This window comes from Panthera onca, chromosome E1 (genome assembly GCF_046562875.1).
Source record: "Panthera onca isolate mPanOnc1 chromosome E1, mPanOnc1 haplotype 2, whole genome shotgun sequence".
Classification (NCBI taxonomy): domain Eukaryota; kingdom Metazoa; phylum Chordata; class Mammalia; order Carnivora; family Felidae; genus Panthera; species Panthera onca.
In genome coordinates, this window is record NC_138352.1 from 55,517,309 (window position 1) to 55,538,555 (window position 21,247).

General features: G+C 56.3%; 3 protein-coding genes and 1 long non-coding RNA gene across 7 annotated transcripts; 2 read left to right on the top strand and 2 right to left on the bottom strand.

Moving 5' to 3' along the window:
- Window positions 1–1,191: 1,191 nt before the first annotated feature.
- On the top strand, window positions 1,192–2,599 carry TCAP (titin-cap). The gene is made up of 2 exons (XM_060646194.3): window positions 1,192–1,485; window positions 1,733–2,599. Exons 1-2 carry the CDS (start codon window positions 1,376–1,378, stop codon window positions 2,124–2,126), a joined length of 504 nt encoding a protein of 167 aa, XP_060502177.1. The 5' UTR covers window positions 1,192–1,375; the 3' UTR covers window positions 2,127–2,599.
- On the bottom strand, window positions 2,442–5,162 carry LOC144614303 (uncharacterized). Its single transcript, XR_013551983.2, has 2 exons — window positions 5,068–5,162; window positions 2,442–4,652 (listed from the first exon to the last, which is right to left on the bottom strand). It is a non-coding gene; the product is annotated as an uncharacterized LOC144614303 (long non-coding RNA).
- Window positions 2,908–5,936, top strand: PNMT (phenylethanolamine N-methyltransferase). 2 transcript variants are annotated; one of them, XM_060646191.3, is made up of 3 exons: window positions 2,908–4,636; window positions 5,129–5,297; window positions 5,401–5,936. In XM_060646191.3, exons 1-3 carry the CDS (start codon window positions 4,288–4,290, stop codon window positions 5,840–5,842), a joined length of 960 nt encoding a protein of 319 aa, XP_060502174.2. In that variant the 5' UTR covers window positions 2,908–4,287; the 3' UTR covers window positions 5,843–5,936. The 2 variants fall into 2 exon arrangements, with proteins under 2 accessions (XP_060502174.2, XP_060502173.2); XM_060646190.3 differs by having other exon boundaries at window positions 2,931–4,636; window positions 5,090–5,297.
- Window positions 5,937–6,522: 586 nt separating this feature from the next.
- Window positions 6,523–21,247, bottom strand: PGAP3 (post-GPI attachment to proteins phospholipase 3). Of its 3 annotated transcripts, XM_060646192.3 has the most exons (8): window positions 20,431–20,962; window positions 19,088–19,185; window positions 18,117–18,269; window positions 10,089–10,151; window positions 9,417–9,478; window positions 8,925–9,061; window positions 8,421–8,625; window positions 6,523–8,257 (listed from the first exon to the last, which is right to left on the bottom strand). In XM_060646192.3, the coding sequence occupies exons 1-8, from the start codon at window positions 20,609–20,611 to the stop codon at window positions 8,194–8,196; spliced, it is 963 nt and encodes a 320-aa protein (XP_060502175.1). In that variant the 5' UTR covers window positions 20,612–20,962; the 3' UTR covers window positions 6,523–8,193. The 3 variants fall into 3 exon arrangements, with proteins under 3 accessions (XP_060502175.1, XP_081647394.1, XP_060502176.1); XM_081791268.1 differs by lacking the exon at window positions 8,925–9,061 and having other exon boundaries at window positions 8,421–8,527; window positions 20,431–21,247; XM_060646193.3 differs by lacking the exon at window positions 18,117–18,269 and having other exon boundaries at window positions 20,431–21,241.

Here is a 21,247-nt window from a genome sequence, read left to right on the forward strand (position 1 = left end):
ACACCTGCCCTCCTTCCTCCCTCCCTGCCCGCAGGCTTCCCATGGGGCAACTAGCATACGGCCAGAAGGGTACTATCTTGGGCCTTGTTAGGTGTGTGACCCTGGGTAAATCTACCTCTCTGAGCCTCCATTTCCTGCTTTGTAAAAATGAGACTCGTTAGATCATGGGGCTGTCATTAGAAGAAAATGAGAATCAGGCCTGCTGCTTTGGTAATCAGGAGTGCACAGTTCTGCCCCAGGTGGGTGCCCATGGGCCTCTCCAGCTGCTGGGCGCTGTGCTGTTCCGGCAAGGCCCTCTACTCCTGTGTGGCCTCTTCCCGTGCCCTTTGCTGTGTCCACCCAGTGATGTCCTCATTCCTCACTCCCACTCCGTGCAACGTGTATTCCTGCACCGTGAGTTGCTCCCCTTGGGTGCTCGGCTTCCCCAGCAGCCATCCAGCTCCCCTTGAAGGAGAGCCAGGCCCCTCCCAGATGGCATAGAACTGGTCAGGCTGTTGAGACCAGAGAACGAGGCCCAGAGAGGGGCAGGGACTGCCCCATGCTCAGCCTGTTTATGGCTGAGTTGGAGTTAGAGCCAGATCTGATTGTACCACTCATCAGAGCCCCTGAATTCCCATCTCACCTGCTTGGGGGTGTTGGTGATAGGGGCGGCCACCCACATCTGCTCTTTACGACCTGACTGGCCTGACTTGGGAAACTACTTCTCTGACCACTGGCCACGAGAAAGGAAAACCTCTGGCAAAGGTTCATGCCCAGGGTCCCAGGTATGGAATTAACCAAGTAATTTCCTGCCAGTGTGGTGGTGGCAGTTGGGGACCAGGGCTCTGGGTGCAGACACCTGAGGCTGTGGTTGCACTGTCCCTTCCTGTCAAGGGGCATGGCCAGGGGCTATGCCCTTGATCCCAGGCAGAGGAGAGGAGTGGGGGTAGGACCTGATGGCCTGGTACAGAGCCCAGAATGGGCCTCGATTCCTGCCATTTCCTGCTCTGTTTACAGACAGGCTGCTGTCTTCACTGGGCAAGAGGAAAGGGGTGGGACAGAGGGCAAGTGCCAAGGTGGCACGAGGCTGGGCACGTGCCTGGTCTCAGACAGTGTCAAAGGAGTGTCAGACACCTGGAGGTGTCACTCTGAGGACTCCTGCCCTCCTCTGGAGCATCTTGATCTCTTTGGAAGCTGACTGCTGACCCGGCGGGGGCAGCTGGAATCCAGGTACCCCAGCCCCCACCCTGGGCGCAGAGTCCCCCATCAGTGAGCCTTGGCTCTGCTTATAGCATCTGACGCCAGAGGGGCTGAAAATAGCCCCTGGAGGAGGTGGAGGAGGGGGCTATTTAAAGGGCCTGGGAGGAGCAGAGCTGAGAGGGAGTGAGCACTGATCATGGCGACCGCAGAGCTGAGCTGCCAGGTGTCCGAGGAGGACTGTGAGCGGCGAGAAGCCTTCTGGGCTGAATGGAAGGATCTGACGCTGTCCACACGGCCTGAGGAGGGGTGAGTGCCAGCCAGCTGGGAGTTCCTCCTCTGCCCTACAACACCCCTCCTGAGGCTCAGGAGGCCAGAGCACAAAGCCCTGCAGAAGTTTCTGGGGGTAGGGACAAGGAGAGGGGCCACTGGGGAGAGTGGAGTCACCCCTTCCGCACCCCAGGTCCTGGCAGCCCCAGGGAGCCCCCTGCCCAGCTCGTGACTGGAGGGTAGCAGATTTCAGGAGCTGGGTACCCCCCTCCCCTCTCCTCCCCAGTTGCTCTCTGCACGAGGAGGACACCCAGCGGCATGAGACCTACCACCGGCAGGGACAGTGCCAGGCGCTGGTGCAGCGTTCCCCCTGGTTGGTGATGCGTATGGGCATCCTCGGCCGCGGGCTGCAGGAGTACCAGCTGCCCTACCAGCGGGTGCTGCCACTGCCCATCTTCACCCCCGCCAAGATGGGTGCCGCCAAGGAGGAGCGCGAGGACACCCCCCTCCAGCTGCAGGAGCTGCTGGCACTGGAGACAGCCCTGGGGGGCCAGTGTGTGGAGCGCCAGGACGTGGCCGAGATCACCAAGCAGCTGCCCCCTGTGGTGCCTGTCAGCAAGCCCGGTGCCCTTCGTCGCTCCCTGTCCCGCTCCATGTCCCAGGAAGCACAGAGAGGCTGAGAGGGACGGTGACTCGGGCTCCACTGTGCCCACTGTGGGCTGGGCCCTTCCTGGCTAGGACCATGGAGGGCAGCTGCTGGCCATGGATGCTTTGTAGTTTGCCCAGAGTTGGGGGCTAGGGGAGGAGGGAGCCAGAGGCCAGGATGCCTGGGTCCCCTGAGTTCCCAAAGGGAGGGGGGCAAAGACAGTGGACACTAAGGGTAGAGAGCTGGGGGCCAGCACAGCCGAGTACCCCCAGCCCCAGGAGAAGGGACAAAAGATGCTGGTGAGGACAAGAGGTCCCTGAGAGGAATGACCCTGGTCCAGGCTTCGGCTTCAGAGAAAGATGAGGAAAAGTGTTAAGGGGATCTGGAATGCTCTGAGAAGAGGCTTGGAGAAGACTGGCGTGAGGGGGACGTGAAGAAGGCAGAGGCAGAGTGGGGCCCCCAGCATCCTCTGTTAGTGCTGCAATAAATGCTCAATTGTGTTCCAGACTTTCCGTCTCTTTCCTTGTGGGGGCCAGCCCGTTGGTGTCCCCCCATGCTCACTTCTGGGAATAGGCCTTGCATCTGAGCTAAATATGGCAGAGCTAGTGGGTACGCTCCATGCTTGGTGGTGGGGGCAGAGGAGACAGGAACAGAGCTGTAAACAGGGTGGCTGTCTGTCCAGGCCCCCTTCCATGCCCTGGCTCTGCTGTGCAGTTCCTGGACTCTGTGTCCAGTCCCCTGGCACTGGGCAGTGCCCAGCAGGCCAGCTGGCATCCAGGGTGTGTTTAAATGATCTCATGGAGAGTAGGGAGGGGGCTGGCACCAGGATTGTCCTTGGCTGTACCTAAGGGTGTAGATGGGGTCACTGACCCCGAGGCTGACCTACCTCTCAGTTCTGAATCCAGACAGGATCAGTCCTTGGCTCCGGTCAGCCGCTCTACCCACCCTGCCCAGGGAGCCCAGGGTGGGTTGTGGGGAGTGGAGGGTCGGGTTCTTGTCTGTGACCCCTGCAGCTGTTGTGACTCATGTCCCAACCTGATTGCCTGGCCCAACAAGGAGACATGTTCCTCTTGGGACAAGGTGGGGACCGGTGAGGGCACAGAGGTGAGGGCACAGAGGAGGCTAGGGGCCCATCTGGACAGGGGCTCGTAGCCTACCTAGGGCAGAGGTGCACTGGACTGGCCCAAAGGGGTCCACTCCAGGAAGACCATGGAGATAGCTCCATGGAATCCACTTCCCATTTGGGGGAGAAAGGAGGGGAGACCCTGGCATCTTGACCTGGAGTGCCAAGCAGACCTACAGGCCTGGCCTGACCCCCTCCCCAAGAAAGGGGAATGCAGTGTGGGCTGGGGAAGGAGAGGGGTCAGAGACCCCAGACTGGTGCAACCCCAAATCCCTTGGCACCGAAGGCCCAGCCCGCGCCCCCTGGCGACCGCGGCAGTCCGGGGGAACACCTGCGTCCTTCCGCCCTCACCAGGGACCCGCGTGCCCGACATGGCTAGAATGTCCCGACCTTCTGCCTTCAGAAGCCCCCAGATAAGCGGCTCAGAGCCTGCGGGGCCGGTAGGGAGGCCCCGCTGTTCGGAAGGCTAAGTGCATTAGCCCCGCTCACATCCCCTATCGCTGCTGCCATCGGACGGGCGGGGCCGGAGCTCCGCTCTAGGGCCCCGGGGCGACCGCGACGGTGGCGGAGGCCAGAACGGACTGTCCTTTCCGGAGTGGGTGTGGGGGGCGCTGGGGAACGAGGGTTGGGAGGAAAGGACGAAAGAGGGCTGGAGGAGGGAAGGGGGAGCTGGGGTGACCAAACCAAGGAAAGGGGTGGATGTGGGACGGGGTGTCTCGGAAGAAGGAGAGCCCGCAGGGGGCCGGGCCCGGGGTTGGGACGAGAGCGCTGGGAGGTGGGCAGTGGGACAGCGCCGACTGGACCCTGGGCCAAAGAGAAGGAATGGGGTGCCGGGCGAAGGGGGTGAATGGCCAGGGAGCTGGAGGAGAGCGACGCGAAGAGCTGGGGGCTGGCAGGGCGGGGATCTAAGGGTCTTGGGGGCACGAAGCTGGCTGCCTGGGGCCAGGCCCGGTGAGGCAGAGTGGCGGGGCGCGGGCGCAGCGGAGGAGCGGGGTGGGGGTGGGGGTCACACGTGCCCGGGCCGCCCCACACGCGCCCCGAGTGTCTGCCGCTCGGACACTAAGGGAGATGGATGGGGTGGGGGAAATGCAACGCGGGGCCCCGGGCGGTTCCTGGCTCAGCCGCCGCCCCCGCAGCGGAGGGTCGGGCCGGGACTTGGGCGGCACATAAAGGGGCCGCGAAGCGCGAGGACCCGGCGGGCGGCGGCGGCAGCATGAGCGCAGCAGACCCGAATCCCGCTGCGGGCGCAGTCCCCGACTCGGACCCGGATCCGGGCCGGGCGGCGGTCGCCTCCGCCTACCAGCGCTTCGAGCCCCGCGCCTACCTCCGCAACAACTACGCGCCCCCTCGGGGCGACCTGAGCAGCCCGGACGGCGTCGGGCCTTGGAAACTGAGCTGCTTGGCACAGACCTTCGCCACCGGTGAGCGCGGGGGAAACTGAGGCCGAGAGGACAAGAAGTCATCAGGGAACTAAAGGGGCATACGCCAGAGCCCGAGGGGGGCCAAGGAGCACAGATAGGTAGTTAGGAGTGAAAATAGAAGAGGAAGAGAAGCAATATCCCTTTGCGGGGGCGGGAGGGCATAGAGAGACCTGTGAGGAGGGCATGGGGGGAGGGGCAGATCGTTCACAATTGAGAGGTGAAGTGGGGGATGCAGGAAAGGGCCCCAGATGAAGAGAGACGCCAAGAAAAGAGATGGAAGCAGAGATTGGGGAGGGAAGAGGCAACTGGCGGGGACTGTCTTCCAGATGGAGATACACTTTACAGAGGAGGAAGGGAATGAGGGAGGGAGAAGCAGGTAAGGGAGAGAGTGACCGAGGCAGGGGATGCTTGGACAGGGTTGGCACCAGGACCCTCTTCCCTGCACCCTCCCAGGTGAGGTGTCTGGACACACCCTCATCGACATCGGTTCAGGCCCCACCATATACCAGCTGCTCAGCGCCTGCACCCACTTTGAGGACATCACCATGACAGATTTTCTGGAGGTGAACCGCCAGGAGCTGGGGCTCTGGCTTCGGGAGGAGCCCGGGGCCTTCGACTGGAGCATGTACAGCCAGCACGTCTGCCTCATTGAGGGCAAGGGGTAAGGGAGCTTCCCGTGGAGCGGCTGGCAGGGGGGTAACAGAGGACTGAACGTGGGGCGGCCCTGAGCCCTGGTCCTGACCCTGCCTTCTGCCCCTGCACAGCGAGCCCTGGCAGGAAAAGGAGCGCCAGCTGCGAGCCAGGGTGAAGCGGGTCTTGCACATCGATGTGCACCAGCCCCAGCCCCTGGGTGCTGGGAGCCTGGCGCCCCTGCCTGCCCATGCCCTGGTCTCTGCCTTCTGCCTGGAGGCTGTAAGCCCAGACCTTGCCAGCTTCCAGAGGGCCCTGGATCACATCACCACTCTGCTGAGGCCTGGGGGGCACCTCCTCCTCATCGGGGCCCTAGAGGAGTCATGGTACCTGGCTGGGGAGGCCCGGCTGGTGGTGGTACCCATGTGTAAGGAGAAGGTGGTGGAGGCCTTGGTTCGTAGCGGCTATGAGGTGCGGGACCTGCGCACTTACGTCATGCCTGCCTGCCTTCAGACAGGTGTAGACGATGTCAAGGGCATCTTCTTCGCCTGGGCCCAGAAGAAGGTGGGGGTGTGATGGCCCCGTGCACCCTGTGCTGATGGCTCTCATATACCCAGATTCCCTGTCATCTGTGGTGGCACCTAATAAAGAAATCACTTCCTCCTGCTGAGTGTCAGCTGTGTGTGGCTCTTCTGGGAAACAAGGGCCCAGAGCTCTCTCTAGGGTTGTGGGGGTGTGAAAGCTACCAACCCTAGCCTTTTTTTTTTTTTTTTTCCCAGAAGCTTCCATGAAGGTAGGTTTCTTTACCACTCATTCTTCCCAAACTAAGGAAAGCCAAGGTCAGCGGGTATTCATTCAGCATCTGCTATGTGCCAGGCACCTATTAGGTCCGTTCAGTCCTCACATTCAGCAGGTCCGGTTGTCCTGTTTGCAGGTGAAACTCAGGAAGGTTAAGTAACAAACAGTAGTAGAGCCTAGTTCAGGCCAGAAGGGGAGGAGTGGGGAGATAATCAGGAGACTGAAATGGACAGTGCAGGGGGAAGGAGTTACAATGCAGGCACCAGTTCCCTCTCCCAGAGCCCACTCCCCCTGGACTGGAGCCCCGCCCAGCTCTGCTGCTGCTCTGCATCTGGTCCCTGCCATCCCCACCCCCAGTGCCTAGGTAGAGACCCCACCTGCCTATTGCCTCCAGCCAGGTGTCTTCTCCTTCCCTCCAAGCCCACACTACTCACACAAATGAGCTGAACAAGGGTAGGTGAGGCTGAGAATTCGTTTATTAAGAATGTTCCTTGCTACCCTCTCTCTCACCTTAAAATAGTTCTCAATATAAAAAAAAAAAAACAACACAGGTCACCCGAGTCTGAGGTTGGAGTCCTAGTACAGTGCCCCGACTCCAGGGAGGGCAAGAGGGCAGGGAAAGAACAAGAATCCAGACTCCCTGCTCCAATCACACAGACTGCATTTGGATGGAAAGTTTCTGGAGCTTCACGTCGTATCCTTGCGGAGCACGAATGTGCCAGGGCTGCTGGCAACTAGCAGGGGTCACCTTTACTGGGGTGCAGGTACAGCGTGGCCCCTGCCTGTCTCTGGGAAGGCCAGAAACCAGACCCAGCCACAATCCTCCTCCCCTACTCCCTCAGATCGCCCCCCTTCCCAAGGTCCAGGCTGTGACAAAGGGGCTTAGCAGGTAGGTTACTCCGTGAAGGGAAGGCCACCCAAGCCTAGGCAAGGAGACAGAAGGCTGGAGAGGCGCAGAGGATCTCCATTTCCCCACCTCCCTCTGACTCCCAAGAGGCTGGTTCTGGAGGGTGATCTTGAGTTGTGTGTGTGCACTCCGAGATTTAGAGGGCTGTAAAGTGGGGGCAATGGACAGAAACACACACATGCAGCCTGGACACTCGTACCCCCAGCCAGACTTTGAGGATATCCTGGCTCTCTGCCTGGCCTGGGGCCTTGTGCAGAGCTAGTGCTCAATAGGTACTTGGTGGTGGTAACTCAATACCCCATACTTCTCCAACCTGCCCCCACTGTGTGGTACACTCATGGCACTCACACTCACCCACCTGTCCTGCAGCACACACTTTAAAACCACTCACACCCCACCCCACTCTCCACCCACGCTCATACACACTGCCCCACCCAGCATCCCACACACCTCAGGCCTGTGCCCACCACTCTGTCACCTATGCACTCAGTCTGGTTCACACTCCCGTACACATTCACTTGCAGGCTCTCAACCAGAACAGCAGCAGAGGAGCCAGAGGGATTCCCGTCCTGGGCTCTGTGGGGTTCTGGCCTTGAAGGGGGAAGGAACACAGTGAGGCCTCTTGGGGGTCTGGCTGAAGCAACAGTCAGGGTAAGACCACTCCCCAGTTCCAGGGGCTTAGTCCCTCAAGATCCCATGGGGAGAATGAGACCAACCTTGGAACTTGGGTAGCCAAAGAGCAAGAGTCTAGTGCCACCTAGTGGTGCCCTGGAGGAGGGCAGGGGGGTAACAGGAGGGGACCCCACTGTCCCCAAAGGCCTGTGGTACCTGGTTTCCCAGATAGACAAACAGCTGTGGGAACCACCCAGGCACTGAGGGGATGTGGGGAAGAGGCTGATGGGGAGGCAGAGGCAGCTCTCCCCTTGGTGGAGCTAAGAACACAGTTCTACTCCAATTCTGCTCCAGGGACCGGAGAGGCTGCCCATTCTCTAACCCCAGATGCTGAGAGGCCAAGCCTGAACAGACTCCAAGGCCTGGGAGGGCCATGTGGGGGCAAGCAAGGGGATGGGCAGTTACATGATTCTGGGCCCACACCCTTCATGTCCAAGTTCAAGATGCTAAAAGGAAAAAAAAAAATTAATCATCTCAAGGATTATGAGGAGAAGGGGAGCAGCGGGGAGAGGGCAGGGCCCCCAGTGGGGCAGACACGCTCCCAGGGCCTTCAGTCCAGCTTGAACTTGGCTTCTGATTCCTTCAGCAGATACAGGCTGTCATCTTCCAGAAAGCTGTGGGCAGAGGGAGGAGCCCACTGAGGTATGGCTTTGAGAGCACCCCGTGGGGGTGAGTATAGGCAGGGGGGCCAGTGTGCACAGAGGCCTCAGTCTCCTCAAAGGAGCGGGTGAGGATGGGCACAAAGAAGGTGCACGCTGGGCAGGGAGCAGCACCCACCTGAAGAACAGGACGTGGACCGGGATGGTGCTGATGTGCCAGATGGCATGGGCGTCCAGGACCCAGAAGAAAGGTGGGAAGTCGAGCAGCTCAAGCAGGGACAGCCCCTGTAGCAGCAGGACCACCACCATGCACTTGCGCACGTGAGGCAGCCGCCGCTGGTTCCGCAGGCACCAGGCCAGCCACCACACCACGTTCACCAGGCCTGGGTGCGGGCGGGGGGTGGGGAGAGGCTCACTCCCTGGACCTCCTTCTCCCCCCAACAAAACCTCCACCATCCTCATGCTCTTTGACCCCAGGACCACCTTCAGACTCTCCTGCCAGCCTCCCCTCTCTCCCACCCCAAATTCTTTCCCCTTCCCCCACCCTAAGGGGCTCTCTAGAACCTTCTCCAGGAACAGCACCAAATCTGTACCTCCACCCCAGGCCAGCAGTTCTACAGACGGGCTGGGTCCCCCACTCCCCCATAACCCCAGGAGCCTTGGGTCCCTCCCCGTGCCTCACCAATAGCCACATTGGCCGCCAGGTTGTAGCCATAGTCGAAATGGACGAGGCTCAGGTAGGAGACATGCGCGGTCAGCATTAGCAGCAGGAGGGCCCGAAAGGCACTGGCCACAGCCGGGTGCTGCAGCCCCACGGTCCTGCCCCACCATCCAGAGCTGCTCAGGTGGAGGGCGGCCCGTGCCCAGGGCAGCATTTCCTAAACATCCCCTCACCCCGACATCAGTATGTGGAAGCCACTGCCCTCCTCCCCCCACCAAAACAAGCCAGCTGGGCAGGCCTCCAATCCACCTCCAGGGGCCTGGGATCAAGTGCCTCCGTTCCTTGGAAAGAGCCAATTCTACCCCCCGAGTCCCCATTCAGAACAGCCTGGAGGGTGTGTATGTGTGTTGGGGTGCAAGATCCTGGGGACAGCACCCCCCAAGGGTGGGTAAGGTGACCCCTTTCTGCCCCCAGTGCCTGATTTTGCCCCCACAGAGGCCAAGATGGGCTCACCTGACGCAGCACAGATAGACAGAGTGTAGGATGACGGTGGACGCACAGAAGTAATCCATTTTCTGAGGACGGGGAGAGCTGGGTGAGGGGCCAGTGTGAGGGGAGGGGAGGCGGAAAAGGTTTTGTATGGGCAGGGCCCCCAGAGGACCCACCAGGGGTGGGGGCAAAGGGCGGGGGCAGAGGCGCAGCCGTACTCTAACATGGGGGTCCATGTCTCGTGCCCCTTCTGCCTGTTGCTGGTTCACTCCTGAATTTAACAGTCGGACCCTTGTATTCATATTCTACAACTTTTTAAAATGCATTCAGCAGCGAGGCTTTGGAGGCATCGGTGGAGGTGCCTGCCAAGACTCCAAAATACATGAGCACACCACAGAACCTGGAGCGCAGCCTCGAGTCCCACAGCCCTGCGCCCAAGAACCGGCTGCACCCTTGGGGGGGTGAGTAGTTCTGCCTTTCCAAGGTTCAGCTGCCTCATCAGTTAAGAAGAGCCAATAATCACACCTACCTCACCAGGGTCAAGTGACGCTCAAGGGCACGAATAGGTTAAAAATGCCTAGCACATAGCGAGTGCTATGTAAATGGAGTCCCTATGAAACCGAAGAGCTGACCCCCACCTTTTCTGGGCTCCTGTGGGACTGTCCCAAGCAGGAGAGGGGCCGAAGGGGTGCTCACCTCTGTGAGGTCGGTGTCCTTGGTGTGGAAGACTGTGGACCAGAACCAAGCATTGAGGGAGACCTGTAGGGAGGGGCTGGTCAGCATGGTGTCTCACGTGGGGAGGACCCCTAGAGCATTCACAGGAGTCTGTCTTTGGGGAAGGGGCTCTTTGGAGCAGAGAAACATGCTTTCCCTTGCCCCTGAAGCCCACAGAACAAACCCATGCCCTCAGCTTCCCAGAACCCTGAACCCCCTGGGCCATGGGGGCTGCAGCCTCCACAGGTTCCGGCCTGGCCTGGGAACCAGTTCCCAGTTCCGGCACAGCCAAGTTCCCTGCTTACTCAATCGCTAAGACAACAGCCCCTGGGGGGACCTTGCCTCCTCCCCCAACTGGCAGGTGATGACAGCCCCACCCTGGCCAGGGGAGCCAGTGACCTCAGCCTCTGGGGGCGGGAATGAAGTGGGTGGGGTGGAGGGGCTGGAGCCAGCTTGGGGTGTGTCCCGAGGAAAGCAAGCAAGGGAGGGAGATCAAGCAGATCCCACTGGGGCCAAGTCTCTATGGAGGAGGCTGGCCCACTGAGCCCAGCTTCCTCCTGGGTGGCCCAGCCCAACCTGCCAGACCAGTGGCTGCTGCTCTGAGGCTCTGGGAGGAACAGAAGGTTGAAGGGGCTGTGGTGGGCAAGGGCCCAGGAGACCATTCGAGGCCTTTTCCCTGGAAATTAACTGCAAGGAGACAGTACAAAACATCTTGCAAATGAGTCCTAGACCTTGTGGGAGTCAGCGCTGTATCCACAGTAGAGGCCCAAATCACTGAAAGAAGGGCGGGCTAAGGTGGAGGTTCCCTACACTGGGCTGGGAAACTAGTGACAACTGGTCAGAGGAAAAAAACCGGCAGGCTGAGGTCCGGCCTAGAATGCCCTAGAGATAGAGAGGGATGCCCTAGGGTGGGACAGGCCTGCCCAAGACAGGTAAAGGCCAGGAGCTGCTCACTTGGGTCCAGGACAGCAGGAAGACTGGCCAGGCACAGGACAGAAGAAGCAGGGAAGAGGCCTCTCTATCCAGTCCTGCAGCAGGGTCAGACAGTGGGATGGGTTCCCTATCGCAGGCCTGAAGGGGCTTATGAGAGAAGGGGAAGAGCAAAGGGGTGGAGGCAGGCAAGACTCTGCAAAGCCAGTCAGCACTAGAGGTCTCTGGAAGCTCAGGTAGCCCCATGCAAGCCTGTCTGGCCTGGGTCCTAGGCTGAGTCTCTCGGCTTAGGTTCCTCATGACCTGGACAAAGGCCCTGCCCTCTGGGCCTGAGCTTTCCCCTGTGACTAGTCAGGAGCTAGCCTAAGTGATCCTTTGTCCCTTTCCAGCCCTGACATCAGGTGATTATTCTAAGTCTGGTTGCTTGCTCTTTTAAAGATGGCCATCCAGTCCCATCCCTGGGTCTTCCCCAGAGATGGTATATGAGGCATGGTCTGGAGGCTGGAAAATGGGACAGAACAGGGTGGCTTCTCAGACACTGCTCCCACGAGGTCTGTGACGCTCAGGGTCAGCATGGAGAGAGGAGCAGACTTGGGGCTGGAGACAGAGCCCAGGAAATCACATGGGCCAGGTCTCCAGGGAAGGCCAGGAACAGGGACACTCTTGGGGAGGAGAATGGCCCCAGAGCCAGTATGAGAGGGAGGTGGAGGGGAAGGCAGCAGGGACTGGCAGCCAACCAGTCCTCCTTGTCACCCACAGCAGGAAGGGAGAGGTGACAAGAGGACTGAGCTAAGTGGTGGCTGGAACACTGGAAGCGGGGGAGAGGGAGCACAGGGTCAGGGCTTAGCTCTACAGGATGGAATGGGAACTGCTTGGTCCCCTGTCCAACTGCCTCCCCAGGGTGCCTCCCACTTATAGAGACCCACCTGAAGCCTGGACTCTGCACCCCTGAAATGTCCCCTCTCCCCTGGGAAGTGTCCCATTATGAGGGACTCCTCTTCTGGCCCTCTCCTCAGACTTGGGAGATAGTGTCATTAAGAATGCAGGGCCCAGGGTCAGGCTACCAGGGTTCAAATCCTAGCTCTGCATTTCCCGTGTGTCCTTGGGCAAGTTATTTAGCCTTGCTGTGCCTTGGTTTTCTCCTCTGTAAAATGGGAATAATCATAGTATTGACAAGGATTTAATGAGCGATACAAACACAATGTATAGCACAGTGCCCAGGACGGGGTAAACCATTAGGTGTTATTTGTTCCCAGTTTGTTGAGCAGAATGGGACTCTCACATCTCTCCACAGACCTGAAGCTAAAGAGGCCAAGTCTGCCTCCCACTCTCCCTGAAGGCCAAAGGAGTCCAGGGGGAGAAGAGGTGGTCTCCCCACGGCTGCCTCGGCCCACCCCACTGTTCGTGCTAGAGGCAGAATTTCCAGAGCCTCCATAATAAGACGGACCCTGGATTCAAGTTCTGCCTCAGCCCCTAAATAGCTGTGTGATCTTGAACCAATAACATCTCTGAGTCTCAGTTGTCTCATCTAGCAAATGGGGTTAATAATAACACCCACTGCATAAGAGGGTCCTGAAGATGATGTCTGTAGAATGTCTGGCACAAAGAAGCCACTCAATAAACAGCTGCTGTTACGGCTGCCTGGCACATAGTAGGTATTCCCATAAATGTCAGTCTCCCCCCAGGAGTCACAGAAGAGATACTGTTTCTCTTCACTCAGAGTTTGTAATCAAGACTCAAGCAAAGGGGACAGACAGACGGGGAAGGAAGGGAAAGGTTCCAAGCCTCAAGTGTATGGCTGCTCCCAGACTCCTCAGCCAAGCTTGAGCAGAATGGGGGGAGGTAGATGGTAGCTGGCCAATCAGACAGGCCAGGAGGGTGCTGGGCTGCCCAGCAGGGCCCCAGGAGCTTTGTGTAAACACTGAGGAAAGGGGGAGGCCAGGGGCAGGGTGCCAACAGGGTGGAAATGGAAGGGGACAGGGAAGGCTGGGTGAGGGAGAGCGGGAGGCTGTTTCAGTCTGTTGGAAAATAAGAAAATTGAGACAAAAATATCACAGCCGTGAAACTGGTTGGATGCCAAATGAGCCAGATCTGTCAGGAATTCGACCCCGGTGCTAAGCCCCAGTGCTCGGGGCTGTCATTGACACCGTGGTGGTGGGGACATGTGGGTCTTTAAATAGCTCAGTGTCTCAGAAGTGGGGGAGGCAGAATGTTAAATATGACGCCTGCTGCCACCCTGCCCCCCTCCCAGAGGCCACAGTGTCTCATCCCCTGCCTCAGTCAGGGCAACCCTGCTCCGCTTCACTCCTGAGAGAGAAGAGGGGAAGAGGCAGATGGAGTTGGGGGAAAGATGGCTTCTTCCACCATCAAAAAAGATTCCTTGATTTCCTGCCATTCTCTGACCCATGGGAAGTCCTTCCTGAAGTCTAACCATCCTTCTGCTGCAGACTCAACCTGTCTCTTCTTGTAGTTTCCTCAGCAGAGGTAGAGCACAGTCAGTCCCCACCTCCATCAAGCATCCTGCAGAGACGGTTTGGGCTTTGCTGGCACTCTCATCCTCTCACCTCTACTTCTCAGGACCTTTCTTCACTGGGCAAAGGGGAGGGGAACTGGTTTGGCCTCCTGGCTCTACAGACAGCAGGGGCCCCCAGCTCCCTGAAGTCAAAGGTCTGTGATGTGCAGAGCTTTGGCAGCTTCCCAGCCCAAGCCCAGATCCAAATGTCAAGGCAGAGGCTCCCTTCTGGTGCCAGCTTCATCAGCCCTGCTGGGGCAGGGTCTCCTCGTTTCCCAGGAAAAAAGACTGAGAGAACCCCCTGCCCACCCCACTGCCCAAGACTGAACCTGGAAAAGGCCTTCCCGTCCTATCCCAACAGAAATCAGGAGCCCCACTCGCTCCAGAAGACCCAGCCCAAGACAAAGTCCACTGCCACACCCTCCATTCAGCTCAGGATCCCTCCCTCCTATAAACACAGGTGCACCGGACTAAAGATCAAGTGTACAATCCAGACTGGGTCATCAGAGGGAGTGTGGACACTGAGACTCTGTCCCTCAAGGACCTAGTGATAGCATGAGGAGGTTCTATGTCCCAGAGCCCCATATTCCATAGGATGTCCTAAGACACGGGCCCCAGGTATCTCTCCTCTCTCAATCTAACATCTCCTGCTCTGTCCCTCAGGGTCCTCGGTCACACTGGACTACAAGGGTACTGGGAGGTGTGACCCTCACCAAGAAGGAAGCTGAGTGGCACATGCCAGTGAAATGAAAGACCCAAGAATCAGGGAGATCAAGACGAGCGTTGTGACGTGACCACTGGCAAGGGCTGGGACCCTCTGAGGTCCCTCAGACCTGTGCATCTCTCCAAAGAGGCTCTAAACTTTGTTCAGGGAGTTCAGGCAGGCAGGGCTGTCCAGTGCTCTCAGGCAGGGCTGGGGCCGGGGGGTACAGGCTGTGGGCTCAGAAAGCAGCGACCCCTGGAAGAACCCCAAGGGACAGGTGTACTCTCCTCAGCTTCTCTGCCCTTCCTGCTTTCTTGGCCAGGACCAAATTCTTTCCTCTGAGAGAGGCCTAAACAGGAAGTGGTTCTATCCCTCCCGGGCCGGTGACAGGGCATGCGGATGCCAGCCCCCTGCCTATGCGAGAGCTCCTGCCCCTCAGCACTCAGGGCCCTCTCTGTGCCACCTCACCTCCCTCCGCTGCCTTGCACTCAGCCACACCGCAGCCAGGCTGACCTTTCCAAGGCTGCCTATCCCGGTCCCACATCCTCCAGCTTCCATCCCATTGCTGCTGCTGGGCCACCAGCCTGGAGTGCAGAAATCCAACCTCTTCTCCCCTCATCTGTATGAGTCTAGGCCTTATCAGGCCTGTGAGTCCCCGATGGAGGCTCTCTCCCTCTCTGGGCTTCCCTGGAAGACTTCTCCACTTAGAGGACACGTCTCCCCACCTTACTACTTCGAGGGCTCTCTACCTGAGCCCTCCTCGGCTCTGCCTGCATTCTGCCTCCCGGGACAGCTGGACCAGCGCTTCCCACCAGGCTTAGCTTCTTGAGGCAGGTGCCTCAGTTCCCACAAGTGCTAACTCCTGCCTCTACCCACAGCAAATGCTCAACAGACATTTATCATGGACACAGCCCAAGAGAGGGGCTAAGTGCTCTGACAGCCCTGGAGTCAGTCCTGTCTCCACCAGTCACCAACTTGTGAGCTGGTGACTTTGACAAGGTTTTCCCTCTCTGAGCCTTACTCAGAGCTCACGGTGGTATTATGAGGATTGAATGAGAAAAATATATGTAAAGTACTTAGGACAATGCCTGTTATGCAATTCATATAACACTTATTATTAATATTTGTTAAATAGAAAAGATTACGAAGGATCAACATTTCCCAGAGGCTTAACAGCCTCCCCGCCCCTGCCCTCCTTCCGATCCCCAGCTCCTAAGTCTGAGGCTTGGCCTGGACTTCTTAGCACCCCCACACTACCAGTTTTCCTAAGGTCCTCAGAGACCTCAGGGTGGCCAGATCCAGGGTGTCCTTCAGTTCTCTTGATTGTCCAGCAGAATTCAAGAGGACGGCCTACCCTCTCCTCCCTGTTCTTGTCCCAGGGCTTCCCAACCACACGGTATCCTAGTTTTCCACCTACCCCTCCAGCCACTCCTGACTCTTGTCGCTGGCCCATCCTTCTTGATCTAATCATTATGTTTGGGGCTCCTCAGGGCTCCATCCTAGATCCCTTCTCTTCTTGCTAAGCTCCCCTTGGTGACCTCATGCACACTCATGGCTTCTATCACTCTCTCATAAGTGGGAACACTGGGTTATTCCTGATTCCTCTTTCCTCATCTAACCTACGACTGAGGCTTGTCAACACAGCTAAGATAGTAAGAGTGCAGACTCTGGGGGCACCTGGCTGGCTCAGTCAGTAGAGCATGTGACCCTTGATCTCAGGGATATGAGTGAGTCCAAGCCCCATGCTGGGCATGGTGTCTACTTAAAAAAAAAAAAAAAAAAAAGTGCAGACTCTGGAACCAGATGCCTGGGTTCAAACTCTGGCTCCTAGGGCAGGTTACTTAACCTTTTCAGCCCTTGGTTTCCATCTGTAAACTCGGGATAATAATACTACCTATCTCATAAGCTATTTATGCGATTAACGAGGTTAATATTTATAAAATGCTTAGAATGGTGCCTGACATACAGTAAGAGCTATGCATGGGTTTGTCAAATAAATAAAATAAATTAAAAATTTTAAAGTCAACTCAAAACATAGCTCAAACATAGTTCTCTTCAATAACCCCGCACCAGTCTAGCTACTGTGCCCTATGCTAAAACTAACTAGCTGCCTGCATCCACTCTTACCCCTCTAATCTGTTTGCTACACAGTAGCCAGAATGAGTTTTCCAAGCAAATCTATTCATGAAACCTCTTCTCTCCGACCCTCATTGCTTCCTGATGCTTTGAAAGTCCAGATCTAAAGTGTTAACGTGCCCCCCAGGCTCTCCACGGGCTAGCCCCATTCACTGCCTACCTGCTTACGTGTGGTACCTACTCCCTGGCTTCCTGTATGGCCGACCCCCTAGCCTTTCAGGTTCTCACTCTCTTCTGCCTGTCCACATTCTATGTCTTCTATGTAGATGACTCTTCCTACTCTCCCTGAATTCACCTAGCTAACATTCATTCATCATTCCAATCTTACCTCAGAGGCCCCTTCCTCAGGGAAGCCTTCCCTGATTGCCCTGTACTGGTCTAGTACCCCATCACACACCCCTACAACACATCTCCACTGCACTTTCCCCAGAACTGTACTTTTATGTTCAATTGTGTGCTTGTGTGGTTACTACCGGAGGAACCTGATTTTTTGTTTTTGTTTTTGTCTTTGTTTTGTTTTGTTTTGTTCAAGTAAGCTCCACCTCCAATGTAGAACTTGAACTCACGACCCTGATATCAAGAGTTGCATGTTCTATAGGGTGCCTGGTAGCTCAGTCGGTTAAGCATCTGACTCTTGATTTCAGCTCAGGTCTTGATCTCAGGGTTGTGAGTTCAAGCCCCTCACTGGATTCCATGCTGGGTGTCAAGCCTATTAAAAAAAAAAAAAAAAGAGGGGCACCTGGGTGGCTCAGTTGGTTAAGCATCTGACTCTTGGTTTCGGCTCAGGTCATGATCTCACGGTTCATGAGTTCAAGCCCCACACCGGGGTCTGTGCTGACAGTACGGAGCCTGCCTGGGATTCTGTCTCTCCCTCCCTCTCTGCCCCTCCTCTGCTCTGTGTGTCTCTCAAAATAAATAAACTTAAATAAAAAAAAAAAAAGAGTTACACACTCTATGACTGAGCCAGCCAGGTGCCCCCTGTCTGTTTTTATATACTTTTGGATCTCCAGCACCCAGCAAAGTGCCGGGCACATAGTAGGCTCAATACATGAATTAATGGCTGCTTTGGTGGCAGGAAGGTGAATGAGCAGACTGTTTCCCTAAGGCTTACAGTGGGGTCTCTGATTGCAACCTCTTACTCTCACACCCCCCCCCCAAGGTTGTCACAGTTCATATGTGTACCCTAGTCCATGTTTCTCACACAATTCCAGGCTTCTCTGACCAGTCACCTGTAAAGCTCAGAGCCCTCTCTGGATACTCACATGGAACATATTTCGACTTCTCAGGGATGGTCTAAGACCAGGCTGGGCTCTACATAGAGTACTGTGGCCGCTGTACCTCCAGACCTGGACTAGGATTGAGATTGCTTTGAGTCTTCAGGGCGGGGGGTGGGGGGGTGGGGGGGGTCCCTGGAAAGACCTGTGGTCCCAGCATGCTCCCTAGCACCCATCTCCCTTCTGTGCTTGTAAATTGCCCTATGGAGTCTCTTAGTGGCCTCCTCCCTCCCTTCCAAATATCCTGGCCTAGGACTCTGCTAGAAAGGTAAAGTCTGATTCAGCACCTTCCCTGTGTTCTCCCTAGGCCTGACCACCCCACAGCTGCAATTTTAGACCTGGAAATCAGAGGGGAAGGTAGGTGAAGGGAAGCTCCTGTTGGATGAGAATGGGGATCTAAGAGTTCCTCCTTCCTAGATGATGGCGTACAGCAGGAATACTGCCAAGTTACCTACCCAGGCGAAGGCCACGCAGGTGGGATACATGGGGGAGGAGGCTGGCACGGAGGTATGGTAGCGGCAGAGCATCACCAGGCTGGCCAAGCCGTTGAGGAAAGAGGCCATGGCAGAAGCTGGCTCTTGGAAGAACAGGAACCGGGAGAAGGGCCACTGAAAAGGGAGCACATGGAGGGGGCCTGAGCAGCAAGCAACCCCCAGCTAGCCCAACATGCTTTTCCTTGACATGCCACATCAACAGGTCCTCAGTTGGATCCTTAGCTCTCGTCCTCGGCCAAAGCCTCACGTATAGTCCCTCTTTGGGTCAATGAGCTCTCCTCCAGTCCTTAGCTGAAGGCCATCCCTCTATCTTGGCCAGCACTCACAGCACTATAAGCCTGGTTTCTGGGAAGAACAGATGGGCCAGTGTAGACGGCTCAGTATGGTCTGGTAGAAACAGCCTAGACTTGCCATCAGGAAGACAGAGATCCTAATATACTCCTTCTCTACCACTGACCACAGGCCTCTGAGCCTCAGCTTACTCTGACAAATTGGGGAAAATAATTCTTGCCAACCTCAATAGTCCAGAACAAAATCATAGTGGATGAAAAAGCACCAGCAAACCATGACTCACTGGGCAATCTGAGGGGGTATTACTATTTTAATCTGAACTTCTACTGGAAAAGCAAAAGACAGCATGCTGTGGAGGGTCAGAAAATTTGTCCTCATAGCAAGGACATTCAACCACCCTAAGAACTCCAGCATGGCTGAGACCACAAATCTTCCCAGATCTTGTTATTCCAAATCTAGAGCCAGGATACATTGGTTCCGTCTGATTATATGAAAACCAGCAGATTTTGAGAACAGGTACCTGCCCCAAACACATGCCCATCACCCCACAGCTCAGACTGCTTGGATGGTGTGGTCTAACTGGGGGGTGTCTTACCCCTACCACACTGCCACCGTACACTTATCCTGACCCTCCAACTCACCTTGCCATGGAACTGAGGCACTCTGTGACCTTCCTTGAGGTAGAGGCCAACAGTGACCCACATACACTCATACTTACAGTCGTCCTGACAGGTCCAGCCTGAAACAGAGAAATGTGACCTGGTGAACTCCTTATCATGGGAGGCACAGAGAGGGCAGATGGGACTCAAGCTCAAATGCAGGCTAAGAGGGCCTGCAGGATGGAGAGGACCAGAAGAAATCTCAAAATGCTGGCTTCCCGCTAGAATGTATGAGAGATGGTAGAACATATACATAAGGGAAAAGTATGTGTTTGTGTGCATGTGTTTTAGGGGATGGGGATGTGCAATGAGCAAACAGAGATGTTTTTCTCTTCTCCTTTCACCAAGATGGGAACTTCGGCATCTGGTGGACTCATTAGTGGATAGGTGGGTTTATGTTTGCTCTTCCTGAATTTAGGCTTTGCTCTCACTTGCCAGGTAAGAACTCTTGCCATCTTACCCCCGTCCTATGAAAATGAAGCCCAAATTCTTCACTCTGACTTTTGAGTCCCCAAATTCCTTTCCCAGCTTTATTTTCTATACTCCTTTTCAGGCACCCCGCACCCTGCTCCCTGAGTAAACCAAGCTACTGGATATGCCCTCATCTGCCCAGGGCCTCTACTCTCTCCGTTCGCTCTGGAACGCAAAGGGATAGTAAAGAGAACAAACTTGTAGTCGGACAGGCTACAACTGGAAATTCCACTTTACCACTTACTGGCTGTGTGACTTTGGGCAGGGCACTTAACCTCTCCGAATTTCCCCATTGTAAAACTGGGTTAAGAGAAACTACCTTATAGGGCTGTGAAAATTAACTGACCTATTGTGACACCTGTCACACGACAGGTGACCACTATGGCCACAGGTCCAAATTTAATGTATCCATCTTGAAGCCCTTCCATCACAGAACGTTCCAAGATGATCACGATCCCTACCCTCTCAAAGCAAGAAACGATTCCTTCCTGCCATATGCTCCTACTGCTTGCCCTAGGGTCCTCTAGTGCTCAAATCATCCTTTACCTTGCACTGGAGAAGGCTAATGTCCCTGTGCAGACTGTGACCCCGAACGGCAGGATGCTGGTCTGATTTCAGTGTCATTCTAGGGCCTGTACCCAGGAGTATTAAATAACTTCCCATTTGACTGAATAAATAAAGTGAAACATGAAAGCTTCTGGGAAAGTAAGACCGTCTGATCTAACCACCCTGGGGCTCCATTCACACACACAAAAACGGACCCCGGGGGAAGAAGGTAAGACTCAAAGGTTGTTTGGGGGCGCAAGGGGCGGAGCCAAGGCGAGGGGCGGGGCTTGATGCGGGGAGGGGCTTACCTGCTAGACTCATGTAGATTGGCTGGCGGGAGCGGAAGTGCCTCAGTGCGCCCCCTGAGCAGTTCCGCTCCTCGCACCGGTGCACGCAGTCGCGGTACACCGGCTCGCGGTCGCCCTGGGAGCCGCTTGCTAGTGCGGCTGCCCCAGCCAGCAGCATCAGCCGCGCGGTCCGCCCGGCCATCCCTTCAATCTGGCCCTCCGCCGGCGGAGCAGCTTAAGAGCCTTCACTTCCGGAGCAACAGGAAGTGCCTTGTGTTCCTTATTCTGCTCTCCGGTGACGTCCACCCACTTTAAATAAAAGTTCCCGGATTTCTGTGGGCGCCTGCCCCGCCCCTCGTCTTACTGTCATCTGCATATATCGAGGCGGCAGGGTTAAGGGAAGGGGGTCGCCAGGTGGCTTAAGGAGCAAAATAAATTGTTGGGTTTTTTTTTTTTTCTTTTTTCTATCAATATACGTCTTGTTTCTTCTCCATGGTCTCTTTATTTGAAGTACGGTTATTATTCTTTCACCAGCCCCCCCGTCGGGTTTCGCTTCCTAGTGCACCTGGAACTATCCATGTCTTTCCCCATCTCCCCTGGCACCACCCTGGTTAAAGACATCACCATCATCTGTCGCCGGGACTGCCGCAGTAGTCCCTTTCCGAGTCTCCCGGAAGGGAGACTTTTGTCTCCTCCTACCTTTGTCCTCTCCAGTCCGCGTTCTGTTTCCAAATTCAAATTTGACCCTGTCACTTTTGTTCTTAAAATTCTTTACTGGCTCCCAAGTACCTCAGGATAAAATCATGACTCCACAAACCCTGTACGATCTGGCCCCTGC